Source organism: Pundamilia nyererei, unplaced genomic scaffold, assembly GCF_000239375.1.
Source record: "Pundamilia nyererei isolate P.nyererei 1_Seehausen unplaced genomic scaffold, PunNye1.0 scaffold00018, whole genome shotgun sequence".
Taxonomy (NCBI): Eukaryota; Metazoa; Chordata; class Actinopteri; order Cichliformes; family Cichlidae; genus Pundamilia; species Pundamilia nyererei.
This window is the reverse complement of record NW_005187419.1, coordinates 1,789,111-1,806,224: the sequence shown is the minus strand read 5'-3', so window position 1 is coordinate 1,806,224 and position 17,114 is coordinate 1,789,111. Positions and strand designations below refer to the sequence as shown.

Below are 17,114 nucleotides of genomic sequence, written 5' to 3'. Positions count from 1 at the left end.
GGCTCATCTGCATTCAAAAAAGGCATTTTACTCCACTGGAGGATGTTGCTAAAGTTGGAGAGTCTTTATCTCCAAGAGCACCTTTCCAGATGGAGAGAAGCACCACAGGATCACTTCAGGATGGGACGTGGCGGGGGGAGCATAAACACAGACATCTCTCCCTGGATGCTCGTCATCCTGGATACACTTTGCATTCTCCAGAGAAAAGAGAGATAAGGGATTTGCTGATAGGATCTTTTTATTGTTTGCACTGAGTGTCCATTATTCGAATTCTCGCTTCAAACAGAACAAGAAACGCACATTTCCAGTCATGTTTTTTGCTGTCGCTGCAGTTAATCTCACAGAGCGAATGAGCTCTTTTACAGATAATTTGCCTTAATTAGTGTATTTGGGATTCAAAAATTCTCCTGAGACAAGTCACTCAAAAAAAATCCCATTTATTATTGAAATGTATTCAACAATTCCAAAAGATAAGATAGACAAACAAGTCATAGATTTCAATTACAAGCTGTTTGTTCTTCTCATCATATCTATAGAGGCTCCACCCTACAGAGCACAATCTCATTGGCTGCTGCGTAAAATATATGTCATTGGCTGTAGCACAGGATAACTCTGAAAAATAACAATGTAATTATGGCACGGCACATGCTAAGATGCATACACTCACTGGTATGCACAGAATACACACATACGCGCACAAACGCAAACACGCATACACTCAAACGTGCGGTCATAATAGGCCAAGTCACTCACCCAATCAGTTTCATTCTCAAGCAAGCCATCAGGCAGCCATGTCGAGTAAATATTACCATAATGCCTGTGTGTCATTGAATATGCAGCTAATGAATGGATGACATCCAGTGAAGACACTGAAACATAAAAATTGCCCACTCACTTTCACTGTGCTTGAACGCCTCCTCTACCTCCCCATCTCACTCACTTCTGACTCTTTCTCTGCATTTGTGACTTTCTTTTCCTTGCTCGCTGCTTCTTCTTCTTCTTCATTTTTAATACCTTGCAAGAAACCTTGGAGGTCGGCATAACAGAGAAGAGGAAAGGATTGGCGTTCTTCAATTGGGTTACCTCTGAGTTTGAAAATTTTCTGTATCATATAACTAGTTGTGCTGAGTGGAACATCTACATGAAGCTAGAACATTGAAAAGATTATTTATGCCCTCCTTTAATCTGAAGAGCAGCAGGACATTTGTAACAGTGCCAGAAACAGTGTGAGGTGGTTTCTGGATAGGGTATTGTCTATATTAGATGTTTTCTTCTTCAGATACACTGGAAGTGCAGAATGTATTGTTATTCTCCACATGAATAATAGTTACCTTGTTTTACCTAGAAATGAAGAAAAACACACACTGCTATGAAATAGTGAAACTCTTGATTTAAAGATTTGTTTTCCAGCTGTTAGAGCTCTGAGCTGCATCACAAATAACATCTCTCAGTCAAACAGGATATCTTCACAAGGGACAAATATATTCTCTTTTATTTATTATTTTTTTTAAATCTTGCTCGTGTTGAATATTATGCATGTCTACAAAATGAAAACACAATCTAAGGAAAATTTCACGGAACAACACTATAAGTTTCAGTCACTTCAGTCCACTGATACTGCAGCTGACTGCTGCCGCTGTGGAGAGAAGAGGTGAGATCATCCACTTAGCAGGGTTTTCATATTTGTTGATATTTCTGTGCAATGGAGCAGGGCTAAAGAGGAGAGACACTGAGAGTGAGGAGCTTTTGACCAGTGGCACTGTGGCAAGGAGTGTGGAAAAACCGGCCCACCTCCACCTAACATCCCACTCCTCCCACACACGCCCAACCGAGCTCCTCTCAGTCCTCAGGAGCTTTGCATCCAGACTTGGCTACAGAACCTGGATGTCTTGACTGATGGATACGAAGCAGAGGTGTCCGTGATGATGGAGAGAATTAGGAAAACTAGAAAGCATTCCAGGCTTTTAACACATACACCCCCTCCCCCCCCGTCATACTACACTTAGTCTGAGTCTCTTCCTGTCTGACTGTCTCTGTGTCTGTGTGTTCTCAGTCTGCGTAGAGGATGAAGCCAGAGAAGGTGCTGTACTTGTTGTTGTTGCCACCGTGGGCTTTGCCTCCATCCAGTTTGATGTACACTTCGTCTCCTGCATCCAGATGGAGGATGACACTGTTGGAGGCGTAGTCATAGTTCTGGTCAGCATCTTGGGCAATGGCACTGGCACGAACCTGCAAGGCCAGGAGCAGATAAACACGTAAAGAAGAGGTAGCCTTCATAGTTGCTAAAGGTATCAGTACATTAGCTTAATGTATTTAGCAAATGCTATGAATCAGGTGTCAGTCTCTCATGCTAAGACAGATACTGTATTCACTCTTACAAGTCTATATTACTGTAAATCTAAACTAAAAGCACTTAGCGCATGTAAGTACTCATATATCTCCAAGGATGTACAGACAATACATTTGCTATTTTGAGCAGGGAATGTGTTTGGCATTTGAGCATAGAAGCTTGTAAGAAAATACACATAGCAAATACAGTTTTGATTACAATGGTGAATATATTCAGGAAACCCCAAGCTTACAGTTTTAAAATTACATTATTTTTAAAGTCAACTTAGATTAACATTTAAAATAAAGCTAGCATCCTCTTCCTGTCTCAATGGTCTAAAGTTCATAGAATTTTCTTTATTGATATTCTGCTAATTAAGAAGCAGAACTGCATTATTTATGACATGGAATAATGAAAGTGCAAAAAAGAGAAGCTTTTTTTTTTATCATAAGAGAGCAATAATGTTTATTCAACAGGAAGACAATTTATCATTTAGGACATACATTTCGATTTGGTTTCATTTTGAAGTCGATTTTTTTTTTTTGACAAATATATCTTTTTAATATTGATATTAAACATATAAAACCGACCCAAAACTTTAGCCTCTGTGTCAGGCAGATTTATGGTTTCAATCAAGCCAGGGGTCTTTTGCAGAGCTATTGTTCGACCTTGAAGCAAAATGCGCTCCAAAAGTCTCAGAAATGCAACAACAGGGCTTACTCTGGGGGGTCACAGTGTGGAGGAAATTAGAAGAAACAAAACATAAAAGATGTTTACTGAGTATAAGCAGAAATATCTGATAACTAACAGGAGTGATGGGAATCGCTGGAATGAGTTTGCATCAAAAAGAGGAAAAAAGAACTTTGTTGTTGTTGTTTTTGGGTTTGCAGCTTCTGTCTGGCCACATGTGTGTATGTGTGTGTTTGTGTCCCTGTGTGCCTGTGTGTTTTGGCACTCTGTCTGCAGGACATTTGGAGCAGTTTCTAAATAACCTGTCCGGGGTAATTAAGACATCCACTACAAACGTGCTGTGTTTTTAAGTGTAGGTGCAGTCCCACATGAGTCTTGAAACAATAGCTGTGGTTTATCGCATGTGTGTACTTGTGTGTGTGTGGCAGACAGCTGTTCTAACAGTGATTATTTAAGTAGGAATGAGTACTGCATAATGCTTTTCAATTCAATTCAATATTTATATAGCTAAATCACAACAAAAGTTGCCTCAAGCTGCTGTATAGTGTAAAGTAAAAACCCTACAACGATGCAGAGAAAACAGAGAAACCCCCAACAACCATATGACCCCGTATTAGCAAGTGCTTGAGCAACAGTGGGAAGGAAAAACTCCCTTTTAACAGGAAAAATCCTCCAACAGAACCAGGCTCAGGAAGTGGCAGCCATCTGCCACATCCTGTTGGGGTGAGGGGAGGGAGACAGGGTATAGACACGCTGTGAAAGGGAGCCATACTAATAATAACTAATGATTACATGCACAGAGGTGTATAAACACATAGGGAGTGGAAAACGTGACTGAAGAAGAAATACTCAATGCATCATGGGAATCCCCCAAGAACCTACACCTACTGCACCGTAACTAAAGGAGGATTCAGCGTCACCTCATCCAGCCTTAGCTACATGCTTTTTTTTTAAAGGGACAGTTTTAAGCCCAATCTTAAAACCAGAGAGGATATCTGTCTCCCAAATCCAAACTGGGAGCTGGTTCCACAGAAGAGGGGCCTGGAAGCTGAAGGCTCTGCCCCCATTTTACTTTTAAATACCCTAGAAACCACAAGTAAGCCTGCCATCTGAGAGCAAAGTGCTCTGTTGGGGTGATCCATAGCTATGAGGTAAGATAAGATGGGGCCCGATGATTCAAGAACTTTCTGAAGCTACATTTTAAAGACTAAAATCTTTAGCCTCCCTGTTTTCCAGCTGAAAGGTAAAGAGTGAAATTAAAGGCAAACCAGCTGAATGAAGATCCTAAGTTGGTCAACAACAGCTTTTATGAAAGCCTTATTCTCAATTCTCACTTCAGTCTGGCAGTAGTGCCATGCATTATTTTGTGTTGTTTTGCTTCTAGCACATTCGATTTTAAATTAAAAGAGTGCTCATCCAATTTATTATTACACTCCTACAGTGTCATTCTCATGATGGTCTTTTTTATGTCTGCAGCAGTAGCAGAGATATTGTTTGGTTTTTTTTTGTTTTTTTGTTCACTCAACAGAGTCTGCTTCCTTGACAAAAATCTGGCACCAGTTCAGCTGGAGACAGTGGTGTGTTGCACAAGTAGCAGCTAATATAGCCTCGAGCTGTAAGCTTTAAGCAGAGATGAGGAGTGGGCTCAAAGGCTCTAGTATTCCAACTTCTTTCTAACTTCACACCTCCAAATTATTTTTCAGGTTTAAACTTCATTAGTGACACCAGTTGAAGAAACATAAGGCTTTATACAACCTTTTAAAAACACATTTAGAAATTATTCTCAAGATCTGAAAGTGTAAAATTGGCTTTAAACAATGAATATTAGCTCAGAGGAAGCGTTCGCTTTAATGTGGAGTTAACAGACTCATTGCTCTTCTTCACCCTCTTTTATTTAGGACTAGAGTAATAGGCTGGCAATCCTGATATACACATGCAGACAACCATGTGGATTTTACAGCTTAATGGTAGAATGATCAGTCACGATGACCCCTAAAGGAAACAGCGAAGAAAAGGAAAAGAAGAAGAAGAGGTAGGATGTTTTTTAGGATGTCTGTAGCTTCAATTATGCCAAATGCTGAAAATCAAACTTAAGGCAAACGGCAGAGAAGGAAGCAAGAAGTGGATGTGGATTCAGTAAATATACATAAACCGGTAATAGTAATTAACAGCAAAGGAACTGGAGCCAAATATTCTTTTTGTTTTACGCTAGAGAAAATAATGACACAAACACAATCAGCATGTCCTTGATATATGACACATGCCTCAAACAAGGAAGAACCACATCACTGGTAATCTGTGTTTGTCTTTAATCGCTTTCTTTTCTAGACTTAATTGTTATGTACATCACAAAAACATCACAAAAGCTGCGATGTGATGGCCTTTCCACCATAGACCTCAGAGCTGGTGTAGATCCCCATGTAACACTCTGACATAGAGGTGTGCCTATAACAAATCATTTTGTCGGTGTTTAAATGTAAAAAGTCTGTGATCTAAATATAAAGACAAAAAAACCCAGCTTTAATTTTCATTACATATTTACCACATATGCATATTGTCGACTTCGTATCAGGTAAATTCTCCACTATGCTCACCAGCTAATTGTGCAAGAACATGTCTACTGTTTTTTAGAAAACAGCTGCTTCTTACCTGAAATGGCAATAAGAAGGCAGTGTGGGTGAACTAAAACAGTAGATCTGAGGCCAGAAAGCTAAACAATGAACTGTAACTAAGTATAACACTCTGTAAAGCAGAAGTCAACTAAGAATTCTCTGCATTTTCATTGTTAATTACGCTTGTTGTGGTTTTTAAATCGCTATCGTTTATAATCTTTTTCACTCAACCAGTGTTGTGCTTGGTGTAGAGGACAAAAACAAAGAGAAAAAGCAAAACACACACCAAAAACGTGTAACTCTCTACTTAGCGTCTGCATCGTGGCTCAGTGCTATTAAACAGTTACTAACTAGACAAACTGCATCATATGTAATTCAAATGGAGCACAATCGAAGAGGAAGATCATTAATTCTCTAGAGATGGAAAAAAAGAAAGCACTGTACATCCTTAAAAGTATCTTGTGGTTAAATAAGCCTATTAAGCACTTAGTCTGGTCAGTAAAGTTGAATCCAAATCAATAGTTCGTGTGCATTTGCAGTGTTTCTTGTGGCTCATTATGGGGTCTCCAAAGTCTATTTCAGGCCTATCTTTAACTCAGTGTCCACAAATCTTTAAATCTGGGATTTTTGAGTGGGAGTCGACAAGTAGCTCAACAGGCATGCCCAATAATGCCGAGAATGCCCAATAATTAGTTGCCCTGTTTAAAGGGAACACACACAACAGGTATATTGACAAATGTTTGGGCAAGCCAGCTACTGACAGAGCTCTCCTGCACAGAAGGTATCACTGGTGCCAAATCTAATGGGGAACCTAAAACAGATTTTCTTTGCATTTAAATGTATAAAATAATAATAATATATAGATTTTTTGTGTAATTTAAGTATATACCATTGACTAATGAAGCATTTTTTAAATTAAAAAATGTTTTTCTATTGTCTTTCCTGCTACAACAGCTAATGCTGTCAGCACTAAACTCTTAGCTCATCTTCTGTTGATTTTTGAAAACCTGCTGTTGGAACCATAAAAGTGTGCAGAGGATGTGCAGAGGCGTACCAGTCTTATTAAAATAGCAAATGTAAAGCTTTCATGAACTCAGCATTCAGTAGTTTGAATAACTGTTTCATGAGCTCGACCTGACAATTACGTGTATTTATATAATGATTTAATTAAAATTCTGCATTTTTAAACTTTACATGGTTCAAGATTGAAAAGCTTCTGATAGAAACCACAAAATTCTTTCAGGGAAGCTTTTTGGAGCCAGTAAGGGCTTCTCTGCTGCAGCAATACAATGATGAACAGCCCGGCGTACACAAAAGGCTACAGTGGGTCGTGAAATCAAAAACAGAGGTGTTCTTTAACCGCAACTGTAAAAAGCATTTGAGTCTCAAGATGTCCTATTTAGGACACCGTATTTACAACCTGTTTTGTATGCTGTTAATGCTACATCTTACATTTCTGCTAATACCTCAAGAAATAATAATAATAATACCCCCACAGTGAGAGAAATGGCTTGGTCAGTATTAACATGTGTGATAACGATTCTGCTATAGAGTCAACATAATGCAAAATCTTATACTTTGTTACTTGCAGATGTGTTTTATGAACTCTTCTTTGCATTACCTTTAGCTCACTGCTTTAAATTCAAGTCAAGACTGACACTTCTTCAGCTTTCCACTTTTAAAAAAAATGTATCGATTAAACAAATGCTTGATAAAAGACTGTGAAATTCATAATTAACAAGTGAGATAGACGTAAGAAAGGTGGAAAGTTGTGGAGGGCCTGACAAGTTCTCTAACAGCAGTGTGGACAGTGTCACACTAGTACGAAATGTGCAAATAATGTAAAGGCTAATTTTGGATAATGAAATTCCGAGGAGAGGTTTTAAGATCCAGAAGTAATATATGGAATATTGTACATTTTTTTTCTTATTGTTTATCCTCCTGATTAAATCTAGCGCAGCTCATATCGATGTGCAAACAAAACCTCCTGTTCTGATTCTAAGATGCCAGCGTCCGGTGCATAGTAATACGAAATGATATGCAATGAGTGTGCAAAGTCAACACCATCTTATTAGAGGGTTACCGCCTTGGATTGTAGGGGAAGCAGGTGATGATGGCTCTGGAGGATTTGTCAGCTGAGATTTTTAATGAAACTTTACCAAAATATTTGCTTTGCAGGCAGTCGCACAGAAGCGGAAAACCTTTGGCAATGTCACAGATGTGTAATATTGTTAAATTATTCTCTTTTCTTGCTCTTTAAAGGGCTAAATTTAGGCCATCTTGAAGTAAATGATTTATGGGATTTTTTTTGGGGGGGGAGATGAACAATACAAATATAACGTTTTCTTTTGGCAGAGATGGAATGAGCAAAGCCCTGGTGAAAGCAAACTTCCCTGAAATCCTTGTAGTTCATCCACAGTGATATTTTTGTTTTGTTTTGTTTTTTTGCTCTAATGGTTTTTATCCCCTTCTGAGACTAACTGCCGCAGTCTAGACCTCCTTCGCTTGCTTTCAGTGATAAGCATGCATGAATAAAACCTCTCACTATTTTTGAAATAATGATCAGGGAGCTCCTATTGGAGCTGTTTTTCTTTTTCTCTTTTCTCTCCCCCCCCCTCCCGCTTTCACTCCTCTGCACAAAACTTGCTTGCGATATGAGCCAGAGGTCTAAATTCAGGGTATGGCAGATGTATAGCCAGAGATGAGCAGGACAAACAGCCAACTGGCAGTGCGTGACCTTGACACGGAATATGTAGAGGAACTTTGACAAGACAAACAAAGCGTGAGGCCGTAAGCGGCGGCTCCAGCAATGGTAAATGAGGTGTCAGGCGATGTTGTCTTCCTCGTGGCTGCTCGTGCATGTTTGAATCCGTCATATCATCAACATGATGGCCTTTATTGAATAATATTTAAGACAAAAAAATACAGGGCTGTGCTTGGACTTAATAATCCATGCCTGTAACAGTGCAGTTTCTCTTAAATGTGAATGTTACAGCTATCAGTAATGATAGCATTAATCTGAAGGATGAATTTGTGGAACATTATTAAAACCGTCACTCATCCTCAGTCACTTGGGATTTCCTTTACAATCAACCTATTATCTAAAAGGCGCTTTGCATTATTTGCATTCAGCTGGCGCAGCTTGCTGAGTTTAATTGTAAACTCTGTAAAAATGCAGTTTTTTTTTCTTTGTCTGTTGTCTGCCACGAGACAGGCCTGAAACATCTCAATGGGACAGTGATCTTACAAGAGGCTTTGTCACCGTGACAAGGACATGTCTCGTGGCTTCTCTGACAGGGATTTGTTGACTTGATGTTGAGCCTCCATTTTGGATCAACGAGTCTATTGGTCCCCTTTTAAATCAAAGTGTGCTGCCATCTAATTGTGTTTGAACATTCCAGCCGTGAACCGCATGCCTAATGGCAGCTTAGATAGCACGCCATCTCTACCAAGCCCTATTCAACGCATTCCTGCGACACACGTGCAAACGCATACACGCACCATGACAGAGCGACACAAAGAGAGACATGCTACATGGAAATGCATTTTTATGCAGCCGCGTGCGCTAGACACACAATTTTACTAAAGTAATGAGAACAGGAAAGTACGAGGGGTTGCAAGAGAATTGTACTGTCAGAAAGTGGCATGTGTTTACACGTTCATTTGTTGGAGACCTAAGTGAAAACATGATAAGAGAAGTGAAATGGTAAGAGCAGATTTGCCATCTGTCAGAAGCGAGTAAAAAAAGGTCTCCTGAATTAATTTCACCAGCTGTTCTCTTTGTACCTGCTCAACCTGCTTTGAAACGCAGTGACTTTACAGCACAGACCTCTCACTGTTTATGAAATTGCCTACAGTAATGCTTAAGGTGAGTTTGGTATCAGGTGTTAGTTCATTAGTTTATAGCATGTAGCAGCAGTACGTGATACAAATACCGTAAAACCTTTTCCCAGGGCCTGATTATTAGTATTGCAGTTTATCAGTGGCGACAAAGAGGATGAAACTCGGGCAGCTTCTCCTGAAAGAGCCACTGAAAGAAGCCTGTCAGAGGAAACAGTGGTGGGGGAGGAAAAAAGAGGAATGAACTTTGACCCGCAATCCAGCCACTCTTTTCTTTGTTGTGTCTGCTTCATCGCGGTCAGTTAATTACCGAGATACAGCACAGCACAGTCTGCCTCGAGCATCACCACCAAAACCACAATCACTGCTTCTAGCATTGTCTGAAAAGACACTTTCACTGCAAAATTTTCAACCTTTGTTCACACTGAGCCTGTTTTCCACTTTGTTTCATAGTAATCCTCGAGGCACCGAGAGTTTCCTTTATTCTTACCAAGAAAGCTACAAAAAAGGCAAAGTGGGTTTTTGTATATGTGTTGGATGAGAGCGAGAATGTCAGCTTTGTTATGACATGCATTTTTTCGTGTAGTAGTCTGTGTCGTTCTTACTGGGCAGTTGTTGATATTTTACCCATACTCATTTTAAGGAGGGCATGAAGTGTTAAACGTGCTGAGTTATGTAGCAGACTGTGAGTCATTTGGAGCCATTGACTTGCTGCTTTCCTGTGAAGAGGGAGAGAATAATTGTGGGTATCAGTGAAGACTGAAATCGGGGGACGTCTAAATGTCAGGGGCGTGAGGAGAGAGAGAGAGAGAGAGAGATGTTTGCATAAGAGGGCCAGGGGCACTTGTCTATCTCCCATATGGCCCTCATTATAATGAAGAAGCCTTGTGAGTCAACACCATAGCATCCTTGAGTCAGCCAGTCACAGGAGACAATCCATAGCCTATTTTGGACCGTATGTTTCAGATCTCTCAGTACTTGAGATATTAGACATTATCAGTATTTCATGAGTTACTTAATCTGAGATGCCAGCTCAGATGGTCTGTGCACTGCTGAGCTGTAATAGCTCTCTATTTGAGAAGCTCAGTGTAAAATGTTTTAAAAGTAATTGAATGATTACTGACAAGTGGTGGGCAGCTTTCGAGCAACTTTTGAAACTTCACCAATAAATGATAGATTTTCTCTCAGTGCTTTCAGATGACAGCCCGATGTCATCTTGACATTTCCAATCTGTGTGGTATTTCCTAACAACGTGGGCCAATCTTCATTTAATAGCCCTCGCACCTAATTAGGCCAGCTCTAATGTTCCACTCGGCAGAGTGTCAAATCCAATGTCCAATTACACAGCAGATCAAGGCCAAAGGTCCGCCTTCACTACCTCTCAGGCTGATTATAGAAGAAGTGCCATGATATACATCACATTGAAACAGGTCTGTCAGAAGAAGAAAGAAATGCACATACATGAGCACACACGCTTCCACACACACGCATAAGGGGATCAATACCGCAGGCAAAGAGGGACTGAGGGTAGCTCACTAAAACCCCGCCTGTCTATTTCAGACAGAGTCTCTCTGTTACACCAGGCGAACGCACAGAGGCCTCTCAGTGCTGAAGTCAGACCACGATGAAGAATAGCAGGTCTGAACATTACCAGAATGTTAAAATCAATCAAGTCGAAGTATTGCTGTATTTGTGTGCAGATAATCCACGAGAATGCAACGATTACTCCCTTTTTTACACTTTAAGAATGAAAATGACTGAAAATCTGCCTTCTTTTCTGAAATCTTATTTGGTTTAATTAAAACTTAACTTCTTTGTTGCACCTTTTTTTCTTCTTCTAAAACATATGTCAATAATCGAATCAAGCAGAGCAGACCTTCTCCAGATGGCTCAGCTTCCCTTGTTTAATGTTGGGATTGACACCAGATGCTAAACACAATGCGTGGGTTTCACCTGGATACACAGCAACAAGATAAACAGCCTTGTGCTCATGTGTATCAGAGCTGAAGTCCCACCTGGAGGTGTCTTTATGAGAAGAGATGGGCTGAGGCAAATGGTTTGACTGAGAAATGACATGTGACTGAGATGGGTTTTGGTTAAAACAAAAAAAAATACAAAGATTTTTCCTATGGATGAGTTGAAGGATGGTTCACTTTAACTTATTCTGTTGCAGTGCAATGCATCACTTGAAAGAACCGAAGAATATTGATGGCATTGTGTTTTAGGAAATCGATCCTGTGATACAGCAACCTGGATTGTCTTTTTTTTTTAAGTTTTTCTTTTTCAGAAGATGAAAACTTTCTGCTCCTTTAAAAAAGTGAGCTTCTGTAGACCAGATGCAGAGGAGAGATGGAGGGCAGTGCACAGTTGGGGTGGGTTGAGGCTGTGGGTTAGAAAGGAGGGGCAATCATGCACGCGTGTGTGTGTGAGCATGTGCGAATGTGTGTGTATGTAAGGAGGAGACTGCTGCGGTAATTGCTAGGGAAGAGCCATGTGCACGAAGGACGTTGAAGCTTATTAAAGGAGGAGACAGAGTGATTATTCACTATGGTCCTCTTGAGAGACTGACGCTGAAGTCATTGCTTTTAATTAACTCTGAAACGGTTTTGCGGATTAATAACAATATTAAGAAGGGAACGGAGAGGAAAAGCGCAAACACATCCTGGATCTGGTTCAAGCTTTTTAATTACAATTAAATAGACTCGATGGCACAATAGCACAATAACTATCTCTTTTCTGTCCTCTTTCTTTCTTCTCCTTTTACTGCGTCTATTAAATTTATCTTCTTATAGCTGCTGCCATGTCTCTCAGGATGTGTCCAAGACAGGTTGTAGCAAAGCATTGATTTATTGGAAAGAGTTTAGGATCGGTTGGGATATTTGGCACAAAAATAAAAAGAACATGCAAAGAAGAAGCCAAAAAAAAAGTGTGAGAAGAGGAAGCTGGAAAGTGAATAAAGTGTGCTGTGCTGAAAATAGATTTTCCTTTTGTTTGTTTACCAAAAACTGCAACTTTTTGCTCTAGCTTGAAAAGTGTCAAAGTTCTGGAGACAGTGTTTGGATTCCACTTGGTGCCCTTTGCCAAGTTAAAACACAAAGTGGAAGAAGCGGAGAAGAAATAAAGTAACCTCTGGATGCTTATGTTCGAAACAGCTTGTAAGAACCCCAGGAGTAGGAGGTGCACATGCTGGAGTAAAACAGTTCTGCAAGGCCTGGAAACCCACCACTTCAATAACGCCAAAAGATGATAAAATACTAGTATTGTCTGCAATTCCCTGGCCTCCCCTATCCCAACTCACAGTGTAGCTTTTTGCTGCCTTAATGAGCTGAGTAAAGCACCAGTGTGACTGTAGGAGTTTCAGTTTGACTCTGAACACTTCAGCAGAGATGTAGCATAAGTTGCCCAACATTTATAACTATTCACAGTCATTTACACAAACTAAGTCTCTGGGGCGTCCTCCATCAGCCAAGCAACCTAATAAACACCATGGAAGGACTGAACATTTATGCATAAGCTGTGCATAGGACACAGGAAGACAGAGAAAGAGAAGCAGTTACCACTTTATAAACATTACGCGGGTCTCTGGTGATGCACACTGTGCGTCTAACTTAAGTACCTCCACACCCTCCTCTTGGGAGCACAATGAAGCGGGAACAGAAGGCGTTTTATAGGAACATATGTTCTTCTTCCCCTATTATATATCAATGCTTTTACGCCCACCCAGAAACATTACTGTTGAGTGAGACATTATACTGTATATAGAAGGCAAATGTTGTAACTCTTTTTTTCTCCCTGGGCTTGAACTTGGTGAGGTTAAAGGATTTAACCTCTATCTCCCTGGGTGACACAGTAGTTTCACACCAAATCTTATTTCATCTCTAAATCTCACATATCATGACCACAGCACTTGTTATTGAGCACCCCATATTAACTATTGCATATTTACATTTTTTAAACAGGTCACTTAACATTATAAAAGGGAAAAATAGCCATTATATGTTTTATAGTATTTAATAAATGTGAAGCAGGTCTTTTAAATTGCATTTGGAGGCTGAGTCTCAGAGGATCAATCTCATTGCTGTGTACCAGGCTGTGAATCACTGTGAAACTCTGAATGTGGTCCAAATATAATACATTTCATGTGACTTGAAACAAGTGTTCTCATATGATGTTAATTTAAAGCTGAAATGTCTGTCACATTTCCTAAACGATGAATATTGTGTCTCAGTTTGGGTAAAGTATTCTGACCATGCATGGTGGCAAGGAATTAAGTGCAGCAGAGCTTGTAACGCATCCAGTTTCAGCCCACATTAGTAAAGCATAATAATGTGTGAAGTGCAATGTGAAGGTTATTATTTTTATTATTGTTATTTGCCATGATTTCTTCTCCTATAATAGAGATTTTATTGTTTCGTGTGCAGGTTGCAGGTTGAAAGGTGAAATCAGGTAAAAATAGATCTGTTTTTATAAACACGGATATTAATTTCTTTACTGCAAATACTGCTTTTTGGTGTCTGTGATTACACTTGCAGCAAACTACAGTGTTTGATATGGGCTCAGCCACAAGCTGGTTAAGCAAAACAAAGAATAACTGTAGCATGGCATCCGATCTGCTTACAGGCAAACCATTTTACTGAGCCGTTTTGAAGATAAGAGATCTGACGGCGGGTGGGAAGCCTGATCTGGTACGCATTGCCAACCTGAGAAGACCCTCCGGGGCGCACAATAATGTTAGCTCCCCATTAAAATGATGCATCAAAGAAAGCGATAATAGATCATGCAGACGTCCTAATGCATTTAATACGACTGTAAAGGCAGATGGATTGGTCCGCGGTGTCCGCTAAGCTTCCACATGTAATGTACAGTTAATATGTTGTAAGCGAAATTTCACATTTCCCCATCTGCTACTTTCACTCACAGCGACTATGAGTATAAAGTTATGTCGCAACAGAATGTTATAATAATAATATTAATAATAATACTTACAATAACCCTCCCTACTGACATTTATATGGAGTATAATTCGTCCTCCGAAACTGATAAAATGAAAGTAAAGCCCTCTGGAAAATTCAGTCTTGTAGGTTAAAAAATACTTTCTACTTCTGCAATTTGATTTAATAAACACTCGAGCGTTTTCACTCTAAAACAATTTAGATACTCAACTCCTTCCTCACGTTGCTTCCACTTCAGGAAAATCGATACGCACGATAGTTTTTTCCTTTTTCTTTCTTTCTTTCTTTTTTTTTTTTTTTTGCTAATTTTACAGTGTACAAGCAAAAAGATCGGTCGCACCCCACGCTCAGTCCACACCGTGACCGTCCTCTAGATCGCGGGACGCGGCAGTGTCAGGACGCATCATGCAAAGAGGGGACGCACTTGCAAACGGTCAACACATCTTTATCTCTAGGCGCGGTGTATGCCACAGCTGCGCGCTCTAGGCTTTAGAGGCGGACGACAGATGCCCAACTTGTCTCGCAATGTCACTTTTTATTTGCAGGGTGTGTCATGAAGCTACTTCTTTAAGCAGGAGAGCCACAGAGGAAGCGGGAGAGGACAGGAGAGTGAGCATCAGAGGAGTCAGATAGTCTTACGCTGAGAAAGAAAACTCAGAAAAAGTTTCAAAGCACTAACCTGGCCATTCTTGCAGAGGTCTGCCCACATGCTTGTGCCGTCCCCTCCTCTCATCAGCACATGGTAGATGAAGAAGTATGTACCCGGTATGCTGCAGATGAATTTGCCCGAAATGCCATCATAGTTGTTGCCCAAGTTGGTGACCACATCATCAAACTTGAGGATCTCGTAGCCTTCGTGGGGATTTTTAAGCCCTGCATAGAAAGCCACCCGAGGTACTGTGCTGTAGGTGGCTGTGCTGATAGCTCCGTTACCCCCCAGACCCAAAATCCCAGTCCTTCCTTGATCTCCTCTGTCACCAGGAGGTCCAGCTGGTCCTGGTGGCCCTGGTGGCCCTGGTTCTCCCGGCGGTCCAGGTGGTCCCGGCTTGCCTGGCCTGCCAGGCTTCCCCTGTGGGCCCTGCAGTAAGGTGGAGGGTGGAAGCACATTGCTGTGGTCACTCAACGCCTCTGCCTCAGCTTGAAGACCGGTGGAGCTCGTGCTGCTGGCTGGAGTGCCTTTGTTCATGTAGGGATCACACACCATACGGCAGGTGCCCAGCATCTCATAGTGGCTGGCATCTGTACCCACGGAGCTGACGAGCACGGGGATGAGCACCACCAGCACCAGGACCAGCATAACCCCTACGGCAGCCGCCACCAGGGTCTTCCTCCCGATGCTGAGTCGGGGAAGAGGCTGCGCTGCCAGCGTGGGTCTCCCGGGGGCGGAAATGGTGACTGCTTGGTGTGGGGAGCCTGTCACCGAGGAAAGGGATCCACAGATCCCAAGAAGAGTTGCAAGAGGAGCGGCGAGTGTGTGAGGGTGAGACAAAGACCCACATACACTTGATACACCTCACTGCTCCACTAACTCACTCTAAAGTAACCAAGCAGTCACTCACACACACAAAAAATACTTAAGGAAACCCAAGCATCCACACGAAGACATTCGACACGTACTTACAAACACAATCTGACTTGTGAGAAGAAGCAAGAAGGATGCAGAGCCCAAAGGAATGGAGTGAGAGACAGAGGGAGCGAGACAGAGAGAGTGAGTGAGAGAGAGAGAGAGAAAGAGGATGATGAGAGTGGGTGAGTGTGAGAGAAACAGAGCAGTCACTGGATCTCTGTGACTGTGTGTCTGTGTGTGTGTGTGTGTGTGTGTGTGTATGTGTGTACGTATAGTGAGTTAGTGGAGCCGGATTCTCAGGCTTGGCTTTTTATACGGCAGAGCAGCGGAGCCTCCCCCCTTCCCCTCTGCTCCCCTACCGAGTGAGGGGCTGGTGTGGCTACGTCCCCTTCTCTCTCTCTCTCTCTTTCTCTCTCTCTCTCTCTGGCTCACTCAGTAGAAGGACTCTCATCACACTGCATTTCTTTCAGCCACGCTCCGAAACCACAGAGGAACCACAACAACCCCCTGACCACCTTGCTCCCCCTCTTTCAACCTTCTCGTTCCTCCTCTCCTTGCTTTCCCTCCTTTCCCCACTTGGGATGTTGTTTCTCACTCCTTTGCTTTCTCCTCTCTCTCATCAGCATCCAGTCTCTAAAAATAAAGATGGAGCTGTGGAAAGCCAATCTTTTTTTTTTTTTCCTGGAGGTGGGTTCTAAAGATTCATGCATATATGTGCAGACACAAGACAACATTTAAGTCTTCAATGCCAGGAAATGCTAGCAGCTTCTCGGGAAAAAAAAGGTGCTAATTATAAAAGTTAATGCCAAGAACAGACCAGTGAGCCAACAGAATGACCATACAACCACACATGTAACCTGTTCTTAAAGGTTTGAGTGTGGGTTTTTTTTTAATGATCTCAGTGGAACATCACATGTCTACCCCACTCTTCGGGGCAGCCGGCATTGACGCTCCTCTGCTGATATATATTTTTTCTACTCCCCTTCCCCCTGTGTCAATAAGACTGTTTCTCCACCTGAATGTGCTGACACCATTTCTTATTTGTGTCTTTTTTTAGGTATCGATTTCATGGTTTTTTATCAAATTAAGGGTCCTTGTTGGGAGGAAAAAAAATCCATATGCAG

The 17,114-nt window shown here is 41.3% G+C and overlaps 1 protein-coding gene across 1 annotated transcript; it reads right to left on the bottom strand.

Annotated features, from left to right (window-relative positions):
* Positions 1–423: 423 nt before the first annotated feature.
* c1ql1l2 (complement component 1, q subcomponent-like 1-like 2) lies at positions 424–15,920 on the bottom strand. The gene is made up of 2 exons (XM_005726063.2): positions 15,103–15,920; positions 424–2,229 (listed from the first exon to the last, which is right to left on the bottom strand). Exons 1-2 carry the CDS (start codon positions 15,718–15,720, stop codon positions 2,050–2,052), a joined length of 798 nt encoding a protein of 265 aa, XP_005726120.1. The 5' UTR covers positions 15,721–15,920; the 3' UTR covers positions 424–2,049.
* Positions 15,921–17,114: the final 1,194 nt, after the last annotated feature.

Excerpts from the sequence above, each read along its gene's own strand:
- c1ql1l2 (XM_005726063.2), bottom strand. The coding sequence starts at position 15,720 with ATGCTGGTCCTGGTGCTGGTGGTGCTCATCCCCGTGCTCGTCAGCTCC. Across the intron at positions 2,230-15,102 it reads ACCTCTGCAAGAATGGCCAG|GTTCGTGCCAGTGCCATTGC; the intron begins GTTAGTGCTTTG and ends CTGGCCTTGCAG.